The 16,813-nt window shown below is 38.9% G+C and overlaps 1 protein-coding gene across 1 annotated transcript in view; it reads left to right on the top strand.

The window, feature by feature from the left end:
* Nucleotides 1–14,517, top strand: part of DNAH3 (dynein axonemal heavy chain 3) — a 56,767-nt gene extending 42,250 nt beyond the window's left edge. The window contains exons 50-62 of the mRNA XM_053992299.1: nt 223–439; nt 1,363–1,545; nt 2,425–2,623; nt 3,543–5,684; nt 6,692–6,917; nt 7,315–7,559; nt 8,909–9,025; nt 9,815–9,969; nt 10,694–10,861; nt 11,673–11,815; nt 12,367–12,571; nt 13,800–13,937; nt 14,121–14,517. Of these exons, the coding sequence (XP_053848274.1) occupies nt 223–439; nt 1,363–1,545; nt 2,425–2,623; nt 3,543–5,684; nt 6,692–6,917; nt 7,315–7,559; nt 8,909–9,025; nt 9,815–9,969; nt 10,694–10,861; nt 11,673–11,815; nt 12,367–12,571; nt 13,800–13,937; nt 14,121–14,474 (4,492 nt within the window). The 3' untranslated portion in view covers nt 14,475–14,517. The remainder of the gene's footprint in view (nt 1–222; nt 440–1,362; nt 1,546–2,424; nt 2,624–3,542; nt 5,685–6,691; nt 6,918–7,314; nt 7,560–8,908; nt 9,026–9,814; nt 9,970–10,693; nt 10,862–11,672; nt 11,816–12,366; nt 12,572–13,799; nt 13,938–14,120) is intronic.
* The last annotated feature ends 2,296 nt before the right edge of the window (nt 14,518–16,813 follow it).

The following is a 16,813-nucleotide window of genomic DNA, read 5'->3' as shown; positions in this document are numbered from 1 at the left end:
CTGGGTTTTCAGTGCAAGTCAAAGATACTGAGACAAATTTATCTGATGTTTCTCAAAATCACACCACTCTTTGCTCAGAGTCCAAAATATTTCTAATAATGGGGAAAATATATTTCTGCCTTCCCTAACACTAATATAACTTCATAAGCTTAGAGTAATTTTTTGAGAGTTGACATAAAGACAGACTGTGTTTTCAAAGTAATGTGGAAAATTTTTCCCTAGGGTTGTGTCAGTGTGCAAATATTTCCAAGAAAGTGTGAGAGAACTCTCTGTTGGCTACTACGCTACGCTGCGCAGACACAACTACGTGACACCAACTTCCTACGTGGAACTGATTCTCACCTTCAAGACCCTGCTGAATAGAAAAAGGGAGGAAGTTGACATGATGAGGACTCGTTATCTTGTGGGACTCGAAAAACTTGAATTTGCATCTTCACAAGTAAGTTTCGGATGAAAAGGCTGCATATGTGCCATATGCATACTTCAGTGTGGGGTCTGTATGGCTGAAACTTATAAAAATGAAACTTAGTAATTTGTTCTTCACTATATTCATGATACTATTGATTGTTTTCTGTAGAAAGCCAACAGGAAAAGTTAGATTTCTGCTTAGTAAGTTGAAGAAACTGTGATCTCTACATTTGGATTTTAGCTCTTAATAGAAAACAAAATTAAAATGAAGGTACTCATTAAATGTTGAAGGAATAAATATTATAAATTTCATTATTTTCTCAAAACCTTATATGGAGAATCCACCTCAGCATTCTAGTACCTATTACCCTTTCCAAAACAGGGGAGAAATTGGAAAACATTGTAAGACAATATTGAGCATTAATTCCTGTGTAGATTCCAAGTAGGAAATTAATCAGGTTCAGATAAATAATTCCTTTTTCAACCCATATGATCCAGGGATTGATCTTTCCAAGATACAAACTAAAGGGGCTTCTAGATACTTGCTGGATGAAGAAGATCCAGTTTGCAGCTGTTGCTGTCACAAATTGTGTGTTTCATTCCAGGTTTCTTTTGGATTTTGTTTTCCACCTGTGCACTAGAGCATTATTTCGACTTTCATTATCTGAAAGTGACTGTGAGGGAAAAATCAATATATTTCTTGTTATTTACATTAATGAATCTTAAAAAAGCAAGTGTATTGCATAGATCATGATAAATATACCTTTTAAAATCTAATCTAAATGAAACAGCTCTTAGCAAAAATAAACTAAAGAACCAATTATTTAGATCAAATGTCCTTTTTTAGATTGTATTACTATAGGGTCTTCCAATCTTTATTCCTAAGATATCAAGATATGAAATGCAACCAATGTTTGCACAGATTTCTTCTTGATTTCCTGTTGTATTCATCAGGTTGCAGACATGCAGAAAGAACTGACTGACCTTCAGCCTGAACTGATTAAAACATCTGCAGAAACAGATAAAATGATGGTCAAGATTGAAAAGGAAACCGTTGAAGTAGATGCAAAAAAGGCAATAGTGTCAGCAGATGAAAAAGAGGCCAATGATGCAGCTGCTGTTGCCCAGGGTATTAAGGTAGAGCACAAGGGCTTGAGCCTGGAGCACGATGGGTTCCGTGTAAATGAGAGCTGTGATGATGTGTTAATGGGGTGAGCCAAGCTCTTAAAGTAACAAAATTGCAGTTGATGGATGACACGCTCCTAATAGAAACACAGTAAATTCAGGCTGTTTGGAGTCTGACTGCATCTCACAGTCCTGCATAACTTCCCTTTCTAGTTCACGTTCCAAAAGCTGTATAGCTCTTACTTCTCTATTAATATATTCTCATTTTCAACAGATTGAATAATAAGTTTAACTGTTTCCAGGCCCAAAGACAGTTAATTTAGAGTTAGCTGAGGTAATTTGGCATATGCTGCATGTAGTCCTATTAGGCATAACTTTAGAGGTAATGCCATAGCCAGACGTCTGTAACACAGAATTTCCTGTGCGAAGATTCCTCAATATTTTTTCTGTAACTAGCTGGAAATGTCAGTGATACTTAATATGGATAATTGCTGAGATCAGAGTATATGATAAAGAATTTAAGATACACAGTATCCATTTTTCACCTGATCAGCACTGTAAGATCTAAATAAGAACACCTGTATCTAATTTTTATTTTAATTCTCATTGCTAAACCAGAGAGACTTTGATCTTGAAAGCTTGTCTGACTTTTTCAACTATCAGTTCAGTTTATGGAAGTTACTAATTTATCTACAAACCTTCCCTCTTTAAACTGTGCAGTCAAATTTTGAAAGCAGTTTTCTCTCCTAGAAACACAATGTTGTGAAGAGTGTATTTAATGGGTATTGAACAAGAGAGAAGGTTCTGTGAGGCGGTGCTGTAGTGGGATGATCAGGCTGCAGGCCTGGTACTGTGTGAAGATTTACAGCTTTCTGCCCCATGTCTTAACAGGACGAATGTGAAGCAGACCTTGCAGAGGCTCTGCCAGCTCTGGAGGCAGCAGAGGCAGCTCTTAACACCCTGAATCCTTCAGACATCACTCTTGTGAAATCCATGCAGAATCCACCTGGTCCTGTCAAGCTTGTCATGGAGAGTATCTGTATCATGAGGTCAATTAAACCAGAGAGGAAACCCGACCCCAGTGGCAGTGGTAATGACTTTTGTCATGAAAGCCTTTTTTACCCCTGCCCCAGGAATGTGTGGGTGCTGCTGTGGTGTGCGGGTGAGGTGCTTCTGGCACGAATGCAGCTGTGTGCTCTGGAGGTGCATTGTGCTGGCAGTGACAAGTCCACTGAGTAGTGAAGAGCTGCTTTTGCCATGCTAACATGCTGCCCTTGCCTGACACTGTTGTACAAGCTTTGTAAAGATGATCCCAGGCACCAGCATGAAGCCATCTCTTCAACTTGCTTTGACCCAGCCTTGAGCTTTGTGTTGCCTTGAGGAACTCTGTGTGCTGGAGGTGCGCTGGGCACCATCTGCCCGTGTCTCCCCTTGTAATCCCTGCTTCCAAATTATCAGTTATGCTGGGAGAGGGAATTCTAGTTATATCTCTGCCGTAGGTGATTATTCTAACAAGATTTTTCTGTGTGGTTTAATGTTGCTGTTGTGGGATTGCACAGGATTTGCAAGGTAGAAAAGAGACCTTTTTCTTTTGCTTTTCTTCTGCTTTATACCTATACAGTTCAATCCTTCATAATTAAAAATAAGAATTATATAAATGCCTTTCATCCAAAATGATCTTATCTAGATTAAGAAGGAATACTTCCACAATTACTGATTTATCTAATAGATGATACTAAGAAAGACTGTATAGTAATTTGTTTCCCGTAATGTGCTTGGTTGATTTAGAATTAATATACAGTTAATAAATATGACATTGGTTAGTGATGCTGAAGGTCCTGTATGAATTCCTTTAGGTAATGATTTTCCCAAACTACTTAATAGTATTTGCATAATAAAAGTCCATTGCTATATCATTGATGTTAGTTCTTCATACTATGTTTCAAAGTATTTTTTTCAGTTTAAACATGCATGTATTGAGCCTGATGTTAGTCTTATTTACAATACAGGTAAAATGATTGAAGACTTCTGGGGGCCAGCCAAAAAACTTCTTTCAGATATCAAGTTCCTTGACAGATTAAAGTCATTTGACAAGGATAGAATTCCCCCTGCTATAATGAAGAAAATTAGAGAGAAGTTTATGAATCATCCAGATTTTCAGCCAGAGGTTGTAAAAAACGTCTCATCTGCCTGTGAAGGCCTTTGCAAGTGGGTGCGAGCCATGGAGGTCTATGACCGTGTCCAGAAAGTGGTTGCCCCAAAGCGCGAGCGTTTGCAGGAGGCTGAAGCAATCCTGGACGTCCAAATGCAGAAGCTGCAAGTGAAACAAGCAGAACTTAAAGAGGTTGTTGATCGCCTTCAAGCTTTGCAAGATGAGTTTGATGAAATGAATAACAAGAAGATAGAGTTAGAGAATAATATTGAACGTTGCTCACAGAAGCTTGTGAGAGCTGAACAGCTGATCAGTGGTCTGGGTGGAGAGAAGGAGAGGTGGACAGAAGCTGCACGGTTATTAGGAATTCAGTACATAGACCTAGTAGGGGATGTGTTGTTGTCATCAGGAACTGTGGCTTATTTGGGAGCCTTTACTGTCGATTATCGCCTAAAATGTCAAAAGCAGTGGCAGGATCTGTGCATTGAAAAGAACATTCCCTGCTCCAGTGATTTTAGCTTAAGTAATACGTTAGGGGACCCAGTCAAAATCCGTGCATGGCAGATTGCTGGATTGCCAGTTGATTCTTTTTCCATTGACAATGGTGTAATTGTTTCTAACTCTAGAAGATGGGCTTTAATGATAGATCCTCAAAGGCAAGCTAACAAGTGGATAAAAAATATGGAGAAAACTAACAAGCTGTCAGTTATCAAATTATCTGACACACATTATGTGAGGACATTAGAAACTGCTCTTCAGCTTGGAACACCAGTCTTGCTAGAAAATATTGGTGAAGAATTAGATGCTTTCTTAGAACCTATTTTATTAAAGCAAACATTCAAACAACAAGGAGTAGAATACATGAAATTAGGGGAAAATATAATTGAATATTCAAGAGACTTCAGGTTTTACATGACAACCCACTTAAGAAATCCTCATTATTATCCTGAAGTGGCTGTGAAAGTTTGTCTACTCAACTTCATGATTACACCTTTGGGTCTTCAGGACCAGCTTCTTGGAATTGTAGCTGCAAAGGAAAAGCCTGAGCTAGAAGAAAAGAAAAACCAACTCATTCTAGAAAGTGCAGCCAATAAGAAACAACTAAAGGAATTAGAAGATAAAATCCTGGAGGTCCTTTCCCATTCAGAAGGAAACATCTTAGAGGATGAAACAGCAATTAATATTTTGTCTTCATCCAAAGAGTTATCTGCAGAAATCTCTGAAAAGCAAAAAATTGCCTCTGTAACTGAGAAGGAAATAGATTCTACTCGAATGGGGTATAAGCCAGTTGCTGTTCATTCAGCTGTTGTCTTCTTCTGCATCTCTGATCTGGCTAACATTGAACCTATGTACCAGTATTCACTGATTTGGTTCATTAACTTGTATGTTCAATCTATTGCTAAAAGCAGAAAGAGTGGACGTCTACAGGAGAGAATTAAAAATATAACTGACCATTTCACAGTAAGCATCTATAATAATGTCTGTCGTTCCCTGTTTGAAAAGGACAAGCTGTTATTCTCCTTCCTTCTAACAGTAGGCATTATGAAGGGAAAAGGGCAGATAGATGATGCAGTTTGGCGTTTCCTACTGACAGGAGGTGTTGCTCTTGATAATCCTCACCCCAATCCAGCTCCAGACTGGCTGTCTAACAAATCATGGGCCGAGCTCGTACGTGCATCTTGCCTGACCAACCTGCAGGGACTAATGGAACATGTAAGAGACAATTCTTCCAAGTGGAAGCTAATCTATGACTCTGTCAGGCCACATGAGGAAGCCTTCCCAGATGACTGGAGCTCACTGACAGGGTTAGATCGCATGGTTATTCTCAGGTGTTTGCGACCTGACAAAATTGTCCCAGCAGTGCAGATCTTCATTGTGGAAAACATGGGAAGAACATTTATTGAACCACCTACATTTGATCTTGGAAGAAGTTACAGTGACTCAAATTGTTGTGCCCCTTTGATTTTTATATTATCACCTGGTGCTGATCCTATGGCAGGTAAGATTGGTATTAGTAAAATCTTTTTTTGTCTGGTTAAATGTCACTGAGTCTGACTAAACTGTTAATAGTGTAGGCCCCCTCATTTGATCTTTAAACTGTCTTTAAAGTACAATACAGCAGTGTTGGAATATCAAACATTGGCATCTGCCCATATATAAACAATGATAGTAAAATTGTTAGAGGGTGGAATGAAAGAAATGGTGAAGAAATGTCCCGGTCTCTGAGCAGCAATTTGGGGATCTAACAGACTGAAGCATTCAGACCAGTTTATAATTTGTACTTGCATTACAATTCTTTCAGTGGGTGTTGGAGGTTTGCCTCAGTCTTTATTGCAACCCTTCCTCCAGTAAGATTCCTCCCTCTTGGTTACTAATTAAATAGTATATAAGCCACACTTAAAAACACATTTGTTGAATGTCCTTTAAAGTATAACCACACAGATTATTTTTAAATCTGGTTTTCTGCCAAAAGAATTGTGATATGGAGCCATACCATAAGGATATATTTCCAGAAAGTACTGATTTTGATAGCAAAGCTGGAGGTCTATTTTTAGCCAGATCTAAAGATCCAATTTGCAGCTCAACCCCCATAAACAATTGTACCCATCCAATAGAGAGAGTCCAGGCAGTTCTGCAGCCTGGAACTGAACACTTGGGGCCAAAGAAGAGGTCACCCATTTAACCTGGCTAGTTTTTGGGTTGTTTGGTTTTGTTTTTTTTTTTTTTTTTAATTAATGCCTTATACCCCTAAATTTTAGTATATGCCTCAGAGACACAGTGTATATAGTTTTGTATCTATGCCACAGAGATACAGCATATGATACTACTTCTGGGTTGTTGAGGTGTGGTTTTTCTTTTGGTGTTTTCTTTTTTATTTTTAATTGAATAACATATTTGTTGATTTTTCTCCCCTTAATTTCATTATAAAAACTATGAATATAACATATTCTACTTTCTAACAGACTTTGTAATTTTTTTTTGCATGCATAAAACTTGCCATCACAGGTTTGCTAAAATTTGCTGATGATGTTAGCATGGGAAGCTCAAGCATTCAAACAGTTTCACTGGGCCAGGGCCAGGGCCCAATAGCAGAAAAAATGATTTACCAGGCTATTACTGATGGAACCTGGGTAGTGTTGCAAAACTGCCATCTTGCAACCAGCTGGATGCCTGCTTTGGAAAAAATCTGTGAGGAAGTTATAGTGCCTGAGAATACCAATGATAAGTTCAGGTAGGAGTTTTAGTATTTTGCACTTTTTAATGTAAGCATTTTCTGTTTGCTGAAGACACTACTAAAAATAAATTAAAATACTTCTGTAAGAATGCCTGAGTATGACAATCATATGATAAAATAAAGATCCATAATTAAGAGGTCATCTTTTCTACCTGTCCAATATAATCTATTTTATGCCTGCATTTTAGACCAAATTTAGATGTTATTAGATGTTATTAGATGTTTAGAACAAATTTAGATGTTAGGTTTGTTAGTTAAGCAAGTAGTAAAACTTATTCTTCTAAAGATCAACATATAGGATTATATTATTGATTTTTAAATTATTATTATTATTACTACTACTCTTACTATTATATGATTTTTTAAATAATGTGCTTGTCAAACTTCTTTTTAGGTTGTGGTTAACTAGTTATCCATCAGAAAAGTTTCCTGTTAGTATCCTCCAGAATGGCATCAAAATGACAAATGAGCCTCCAAAGGGCGTGAGAGTGAACCTCCTTCGCTCATACCTGAATGATCCCATCTCCGACCCTGTGTTTTTTAAAAGCTGCCAAAAGCCAAAAATGTGGCAAAAACTGCTTTTTGGTCTTTGCTTTTTTCATGCTGTTGTGCAGGAAAGGAGAAACTTCGGCCCACTGGGTAAGTTTTAGATTATTTTGCACTTCATTTCAAAAAAAGACTTGTGCTTTTGAAATGCATTGCTGGAGTCTCTCTGTAAAAAGGCAGTACTGTTAACTGGAATACTGTTACCAGTATTCCAAGAGTGCAATCTGCATTGCACAGAACATCACAAAGTGTAAAAGCTGTTAATTGCCGGGATTCTTATTCAGCAAAAGCTACTTTTGAAGCTATTAAAAGTATTACCCTGGGGAAGACTAGAAAGTACTATTTTTCCAAATTTGTATATTATACAGTACTTCCATGAAATTATAGCTTACTAAATTATTAACTTACTACTGTGGTTCTTAGTGACAATCAAATTCAGATCTGTTTTAAATTTTTTAAATTAAAAATATGCCACCTTCTATTCTGCTTTTGTTATTTACATGCATACTTTGTTTTATCAAACCCAGTGCATGTATTTACTTGGTGTGAAAAAAAATCTATGTAGCTGCAGTGTGTTGTTTATAACATAGCAATGAAAAGATATGTATGCATGAGATTTGTGCTTCAGCTTTTTCTGTAATCTTCAAATATGTAGAAAACGATATAGAATTTCTCTATAGCATAGAAATGGATGGACTTAGAGAATCCATTTTTATAACCACATAAAGTTTATGCTCTGCACTTGTGTAAATGAAGTTCTCAATCTTCCATTCCAGCTGAGTCTCTCTTCCCTCATAACAGGTTGCTGTTAGGAAATATTTTGACTGAAAGCTACTGCCATTATTTTAGTAGTCAGCTGTTTAAATAAGCACTGAACTTCCAGTATGAAGACACTCATTTATTGCTTTAGAGTAAAACTGAATTTTCTAGAGGCCATTTTCTAATGTAACATCTACTGCTAATGTGACCCACTATCTGGGTGAAGAAGGATAGTTGCATCAATAGCCCTATTTTTGGTTTGCACTAGGGATTTAGGCTTTCTGAAGGATTCTTTTATGTGGAGTATGTTCCTGTTTGTTTGTCTGCTTGCTTGCTTATTTTGTTGCACTGTTACTGAGAATGTCATCTGCAAACGGTATTAATAGATGGGCAGATTAAAAATTGAAATCAATAAATTGATTAAAGCTCCTGTTCTCATTGTGTCCACATAGCAACAGATTAGCTTAAAGTACCAAGCAGGTAAAATATAATTTTCAGGAATATTGTGATGCCACAATGCCTATGCTTAATAAACAGCCTGGTATATTCCAGGCTGCTTCTAGACTATCTAGCAGTTGTATCTTCTGCTCTGTAGGAGCAGTGTAGTACCAACACCACCATTTCCTGAGCCCAGCTGTCAGTGCATTGCACCACTGCCCTGTGTATCTCTTTGAATTGAACAGGTTGGAATATTCCATATGAATTCAATGAGTCTGACCTCAGAATCAGTATGCAACAGATCCAGATGTTTCTGAATGAATATGAAGAAATCCCATTTGAAGCTCTGACCTATCTAACAGGTACAGACATTACATCCTCTCACATATGTTTGTTGACTTTGCTGGGCAGTTTCAGCTGATACACTGATAAACTGGTGAGTTCTCAAGAAATTGAGTGGATTCCACACTGGTTGGTTTTACTGGTCTTCCACAAACAATGTGATTGTCATTGGATGGATATTGGAGTTGGACTGTAATTGGAGCTGGATCCCAAACCCTCAGATGTCATTGTTTTGACTTGTATATGGCTACAATTACTGGTGGCCCAGCAAACCTCCTGGTCTTTGCTTCATACTCATCAAATAAATCCATCAATGGCCTCTGGTTCACCTTCGCTGAGCAGTGTGAGTCTGACACAGGAAGCCTTGGGGTTTCACCAGAGAGTGTGGTAATACTCAGGGGTTTAAAGCAGGAGGTGTCAATGTGGGTAAATAAGTCAGCTGCTGTGGCTATTTTGTTCTCTTTCTTCAGGGAAGTAAGCTGCTTTTTGGCACCTTCTTTGTCAACCATGTCATTCTTGATTTTTGTTAATATTATGATTAGCTTTATGAAAAAGAATTGTGGGACATGAGTAGCAGTTTCTCAGAGCAACTGATAGTGTTCCTTGAACCTTCTATCATCAAGACACATAAATTTGGCCCATAGATGTCTAATTTCCATTGAATCAATTGAAGTATAAAACCTAAAAAGTTTGGAAGATCTGGAGCTTTGGAGCTTCAACCTCATAGATTTTCACATTATTGCAAAACAATTTTTATTTGTTCATTAACTTTCAGTTTTTTTGTCCTGGTTTTCTTTGTCTTCTTCCAGGGGAGTGTAACTATGGAGGCAGAGTGACAGATGATAAAGACAGGCGTCTTCTCCTGTCCCTTCTTTCCATAGTCTACAACAAGGACATAGAGCAGGAGAAGTACATGCTTTCAGCTGGAAGTGACTACTACATACCACCACATGGCCCATATGAGGTGAGAAGACAACAAGTGTAAATTCTCTGAATTATTGGGAAAGAACTTACCTACATTGTGAATACAACAAATAGAAAATACACCCCATCATATCATAAAGCCATGCCAGAATGTATCTTGTGTAGGAAATATGAATCTGGTACTTAATATCTGCCATACCCTAATGGGGATGTAGAGATCATCCAATACTCTGGCATTTGTTGATGAAGAGAGAAACCACCCCTGTGCAGGTTTCCAATACAGTTCTAGAAAGCCAGCAGGAGTCAGGCTGCAGGAATTTACATGGTACTTCTGCACTTCCTTGCAACCAGTCTGACATTGAAAGCAGCAATCAGGAGGCAGAGGTGGAATGGCATGTGTATACTCAATTTCCATTCTCTTTTTCCCTTCTAACAGCTGCAGAGAGATAATGAATGTGCTCAGATCCCACAGTTGTAGGGATGACACATCCAGCATCCTTCTTGACTCCTACCAGCACTCCTTGGATATTTCTAATGTACTTTCCTTTCTCTTGCCACTTACACGAGGGTGGTAATAACTCCTCCGTGCGTTTTTGAATCACTCAGAACTTTTATATTTATCTCTGTGGAGAGTCAGTCAATTCCTGGATGTGTTTAACAGGGAACTACCATCTTTAGTTGTAAATGGGAAGGTTCTGTCCCAGCTGGATCATTTATGACTATCACATTGTATGGTGTCTGGTGTCTGAATGTTTGTTTTACAGTCTTATGTTGAGTACATACGAAGTTTGCCAATTACAACACACCCTGAAGTGTTTGGACTTCATGAAAATGCAGATATCACCAAGGATAACCAGGAGACCAACCAGCTTTTCCATGCAGTGCTCCTGACTTTGCCTAGAGAAGCAGGGGGAGCTGGCAAGTCCCCTCAGGTAACTGGGGAAGAAAGATCAATTTGCACTCTGGAAAGGTGCCCTTTCCTGGCATGTCCTAGGTCTCAGAGTAATCCAACACCTCTCCTCTCATGTCTGTAGCTCTGGGAGTAGATGTGAATGTCCCTGTAGAGAAGCAGATGGATTTGGCATGCACCTTTAATGATGGAAGATACCTTCAAGACTTTGCATTCAAACAGATTAATACCACAGTCCTGGCAGCTCAGTTTACTCAGGCCAAATCCATGCCCCTTTGAGATATGGATAAATAACCTTTCAAACCTCTCAGATTTGACATCCTACATTTTATACACAAGTGGATTCTTGAAAAGTGGAATTGATGGAGCCTCATTTCCTGCAGGGTTGTCTAGTGATCATATTCTCTGATGTCTAATATTCTGTAAGTAAAGCCTCTCTTGTGGCTGGGTTATTCATGGGGTCTCCCCCTTATTTTGCTCATGCTGCATGCTTTATCTTTTCCTTCATTGTGGCAGTAATAGGATTGTGCTTGTTTGCTCTCCTGCCTGCCTCCTTAGAATTTGCCTAAAACCTTGTTGCAAATTAAAAATTACTAACAAATTTTAAATTATTGAGAAGGAAGGAGCAAGCAAGGCACATGCAGAGACAGACAGGATGATGCTCAAAGCAAGTAAGAGCATAAAAGCACTGTATCTTTAGGAAAATGGACTAAAATACCTATGTGGTTATACAGAAAAAATATAAAATCTATAGTGGTTTGTGGAATTTATTCAATAAAAATAGGAAGGGAAAAAAGGAATATTTGTTATTCACTGCAAACTTGTGACTTCAGGAAGTTGTTGAAGATTTGGCACAGGACATCCTATCCAAACTACCAAGTAGCTTTGATATGGAAGAAGTGATGAAGGCATACCCAGTACTTTATGAAGAGTCCATGAACACAGTTCTTAGGCAAGAACTAATTCGATTTAACAGGTATGGCTCAGTGTTTTGTGTAGTACTTCTTAAACTGAAATATGCTTGTGTTCATTGGTGCTAGCTGCTCACAAACCTTAAACAAGCCTTTTACAATGCGTTTTTGCTAACATGTTAGATTCTGCTTTGGATGAATCTTTGAAAAATACTTGAAAGCTGCATCTGAGTACCTGAATATAGCAATAGTACTTGTATTCTTGGAGTATGAACTTAAATCACTTTGAGTTTGTTGTGCTGAGGTAGAGCAGCCTACTTTAGTCTTTGTGATACCCAGGCCCCGATATTCACAGCACACTATGACAATGAGTGCTGCAAGCTTTAAAGCTCTTGTCACTTGATTTCCCTTGTCTAGAGTGAAAGTTTTCACTATCTTTTATTTGTGTGTGTGTCCCTCATTTGTTTGCTTTTCTAAAGCAAGAATTACAGGTGAGATAAGAAATTTCTGACAGGACATTTACCACCTCCATCAACCCTTCATTCAAGTCGGCCTGAGGGGTATTTAGCCAGGTAGTAAGAAGTAAATAATGGCAATTCCTTTGTTTTCTCTGAAGGCTTACTGAAGTTGTTCGGAGCAGCCTCATTAATATAGGCAAAGCCATTAAAGGCCAAGTGTTGATGTCTTCTGAGCTTGAGGATGTTTTCAACAGCATGCTAATGGGAAAAGTGCCATCAATGTGGGCTGCCAAATCCTATCCATCACTGAAGCCTCTGGGAAGTTACGTGTCCGATCTCCTCTGTCGTTTGGAGTTCTTCCAGGTCTGCTGAGCCGAGACTGAGGGGTCTGGGGAGCTGTAGTTGAAAGCTGGATGGGGAGAGTGTGTCAATGCTGTCCTTGCTCAGCAGTCCCTGGGTAGCTCCAGACTGTGAGCTGCTCACACACACTCGTGGCCAAATACACTCTGCATTAGCAGCACTGCAGTTAGCTGGGCAATTGCTCAGGGTCCCTTGGTGCTAATCCAGTGCTGCTTTTGGTGGTTTCCATCTTTCTATTTCTAGAAGATTCATTTTAGTTTGAATTGGTGTAGCAATGACTTCCTTGCTGAAAGGACACTGAGCTGGGTGTGAGAATGCTATAGAACCACTGCATAACAGGCACTATGAAATTTCATATATGTGTCTGTAAATATCTTCCAAGTTTCATAAAATGTGACACCACTTTCACACACTTTTTGAACAGGCTATTTTATTTTTAACTCACCATTCCATTATTTCCCTTGCACTCTTAAAACTACTTAAAATTTTAGGTGTACCTTATATAGTGAGCTACTGAAATGTAATGAAACCCCATAGAAGTCAGGAGAAGAGAAAGCTAGGAAAAGTGTCTGAGATTTATAGAAATGGTAGAATTTCCTGTTTGCTGGATCAGAGCATTGTATAGGCTTCATTTGACTCCAAATAACTTACAGTAGTGTGAAGACACTGCTGTAACCTGCCCTTGTTTTGCTTTTTCCTACTGCATTGTGTGGACAAGGTCCAAGACCTCCTTATGTGGCATCTTTCTACAGGAATGATTTCCTCTGCTAGGATCTGATGTGTAGGCTGTAGTGAGTGCCCTCACAGTGATCAGTAAAGAATGTAAAAGATTTTGGCCTTTTAGGAGACTGGTGTTTACAAGACTGTAAAAGAAAGTATTTTGATAAAAGTGTCCAAATTCGATCACTTTTCTTGTTTTTAGAGGCCACTATCTAGACTTAACAAAACACGCTTATGCTGCTTTCTGAAATTTTTCTCAGTAGCAATGAGTTCTGGTTGTTTCAGAATGAGTGATTATTTTTGCTGCCATCCTAAAGAACTGACTTCTGTGATTTGTTGTCTCTGAAAAACAGAAAATTTATGGAAAGATGCAGAGGGTCCCATCAAGGCTTAGATCTCATTGTGCTGTTTGAGTGTATCTGAAACGACATCCTTTTCTGGTGAACTGGCACAGTGAAACCACAAATATACTGGATTTTTTCTTACATTTGTTTTCTCTCTCCTTATTCAGGATTGGGTTGACAAGGGGCCACCCACAGTCTTTTGGCTCTCAGGATTCTTCTTCACTCAGTCTTTTTTGACCGGTGTTTTACAAAACTTTGCCAGAAAATATACCATCCCAATTGACCACATTGGATTTGAGTTTGAGGTAAGAAAAATGCAGAAGAATTTTGTTTTTCTTGAGCAGCTTGAAACATGTTCTGGGGCAGCAAGAATTAGAGTTTTCAGATGAAAAGGTATTTTATTTAAAGGAGCAACTTCAGACTGTCACTTATAGGATTTAGTATACTCCAGACAAAAATAAAATCAAGCAATGGTTTAATCATTCTAGGTGATGAAACAGGAGCACACTATGGAGAAAATGCCAGAAGATGGGGCTTATGTGAGAGGCCTTTTTTTGGAAGGTGCACGATGGGATAGAGAATCATTGGTAATTGGAGAATCACTACCAAAAATCCTTTACGATCCTTTGCCCATAATATGGCTGAAACCTGGAGAAAGTTCCAAATTTCTTCATCTGAACATCTACTCATGCCCCGTATACAAGACAAGTGAAAGAAGAGGTGTCTTATCCACCACTGGGCACTCAACCAACTATGTTCTGTCGATTGAACTCCCTTCAGACAAGCCCCAGAAACACTGGATAAATCGAGGTGTGGCAGCCCTGTGCCAGTTGGATGACTGAGAGGGTGCAATATTAAGATTGTAAAGATTTCTTTATTCCTCAATGGCTGCATGGCTGTTTTTTTGTTTTTTTTAATGAAATCAGGCCTAAAGAGTTTTGATGCTGATTTTACTGGGAATCTACTTTACAACTCTTGCAAAAAGATTTTGGATTTGCCTACCACTTCTGTGTTTCAGGAGTATGTAGGACAAGGAAGGAGGAGATGAAAATATTCTGCTGTCAACATATGAAACCAATCCTCCAGTCCTCAGATAGAATGAACTACCCAATCTGTATTATAAAACTGTAGTCATTCCTTGATGATGTGTCTCAGAATTTCCATGGGAAACTTCTCGACAGCACATGTATTGGGAGCTGCCATTTCTCAGAAGAGTATGCTTGTGCCATATAGCTTTTTTTTTCAGTATTATTTACCTACATATTCCAGGTACCTGATACATGGAGCTGTTTTCTCTCTCCCACAGTCTCACTTTACTTCCTGCCAGAGCCCAGCCCCACACAGCCTTTCACTCACACCAATCCCTCCACTATCTCATGGGGTAAGATAAAGACAGTTGAATAGAGAAAGCAAAAGCCATGCACACAAACAAGGCAAAACAATTAATTCCCTGCTTCCCACAGGCAGGCAGGTGTTCAGCCATTCCCAGGAGAGCAGGGGCCCATCACATATAATGGTGACTTTGGAAGACGTCACTCCAAATGTCCCCCTCTTCTCCCCCACTTTACACACTGATCTTGATGTCACATGGTCTGCAATGTCCCTTTCCTCATTCGGGGTCACCTGTCCTGGCTGTGTCTCCTCCCACCCTCCCAGGCATCCTCAACTTCCTCCACAGTCTGGCAGTATGAAAAGCAGAAAAGGCCTTGGCTCTGTGCAATCCCTGCTCAGCAATAACAAAATCATCTCTGCGTTATCAACCCAGTGTTCAGCACAGTCCAAAACACAGCCCCATACCAGCCAGTGTGAGCAAAATTGACTCTACCCCCAACTTCCTCATCTTGCTCTCTTGCACGTTGGACTAATAACTGCCTGAAATTTTGTAATTGTTTAAGCCCTTTCATTAGAGAAGCTCAAAGTAGCTTGCAAACATTAATTAAAAATAAAATAGCCCGAACATCTTCAAAGAGCTGTGCAGTCATTAACTAATCCCCACAGCATGCCAAGAAGGTACTAAAGATGCATCATTAGACTTGTTGTGTACACAGGACAAGAGAAGCACAAAGATCAAGGCAAACATTTAAAAAAACATGCGCTACACAGACATCCACTAATTTGGGGTCTTGTATTTTTTTTCATTGCCCAAATTGCAGCATTTTAATGACTTGCTGGAGGCCTCACAAAGTCAGAGATTCAGCCATCATTTGGCAGTTCCCAGTATCCTGCTCCAAGCATTAAGGGATGCTGCTACAACTCCTTAAAAGACACAGATCTTGTCATAGGAATTTGTCTGTTGTGTTGTCCTGAGGTGAAAACAGTTTGTTATTGTTTTATTAACCACTGGTTTGTTTTATGCAGGTATTCATAAAATAGTAACTGTTTTGCAAGGTCAGGCAGAAGTGTTGGGGGTGTGTTGTGCAGTGCTGCTCTGCAGGAAGGTGCACAGGTAAACAGCAGCTTCATGTAGCACACCTGACACCTCATTAACAGTCCAGCACGCAGGCATTTGGTGCATCATTGGTATGTGGGAGTAGAACAAAGATGTCAGGCCAGGACACCTAAGGATGTTTGTTTTAATAAAAGGGACAGAGATGTGCAGGTATTTCAAATTACTGAGAGGAAGAAACTACTCTTAACAAATTAGACTAAATGATATTTGGCACCTATACCAAAATAAAACTTGTTTATGAATGTTACAGCACACTCATCCCAAACAGACAACAGTTTTTAAGAAGAGAATAATATTTCAGTAGATCTAGAAATAAATTAAAATTGGTCCTTGAAAAAATTATTTTCTTACACTTCATAAGAGAGATACTTTGTAGTTTTTATATAATTTTAATTAATAGAAATTTACTATACATTTAAAAAATGCTTGTGGTGATTACTGTATTTTTGAATGTCTGCATCTATTTGTTGTAATTGCATCAACAATTCAGATCACTGATTAGGTCACTGTGGTGTCAGAGATAACAAACCAGTCATGAGCCTCCCTGTATGGAAGCTCTGTGTGCAGGCCAAGGGGGCAGGACCTGGCTGTTAAATCCTTCCCTCTGGATTGATCAGCTCAGTCACTGCTCTCAGAAGGGTCTTTCTGCTCAGACATAGATTCTGTATTGTGGCACTGGTGACACCTCACCTGCTGAAAGGGAGACTGGGCCAATAACAATTAACTCTAAAA

This window comes from Vidua macroura, chromosome 16 (genome assembly GCF_024509145.1).
Source record: "Vidua macroura isolate BioBank_ID:100142 chromosome 16, ASM2450914v1, whole genome shotgun sequence".
NCBI classification, from domain to species: Eukaryota; Metazoa; Chordata; class Aves; order Passeriformes; family Viduidae; genus Vidua; species Vidua macroura.
Note: the sequence above shows the minus strand (reverse complement) of the source record. Positions and strands in the feature narration are given on the sequence as shown.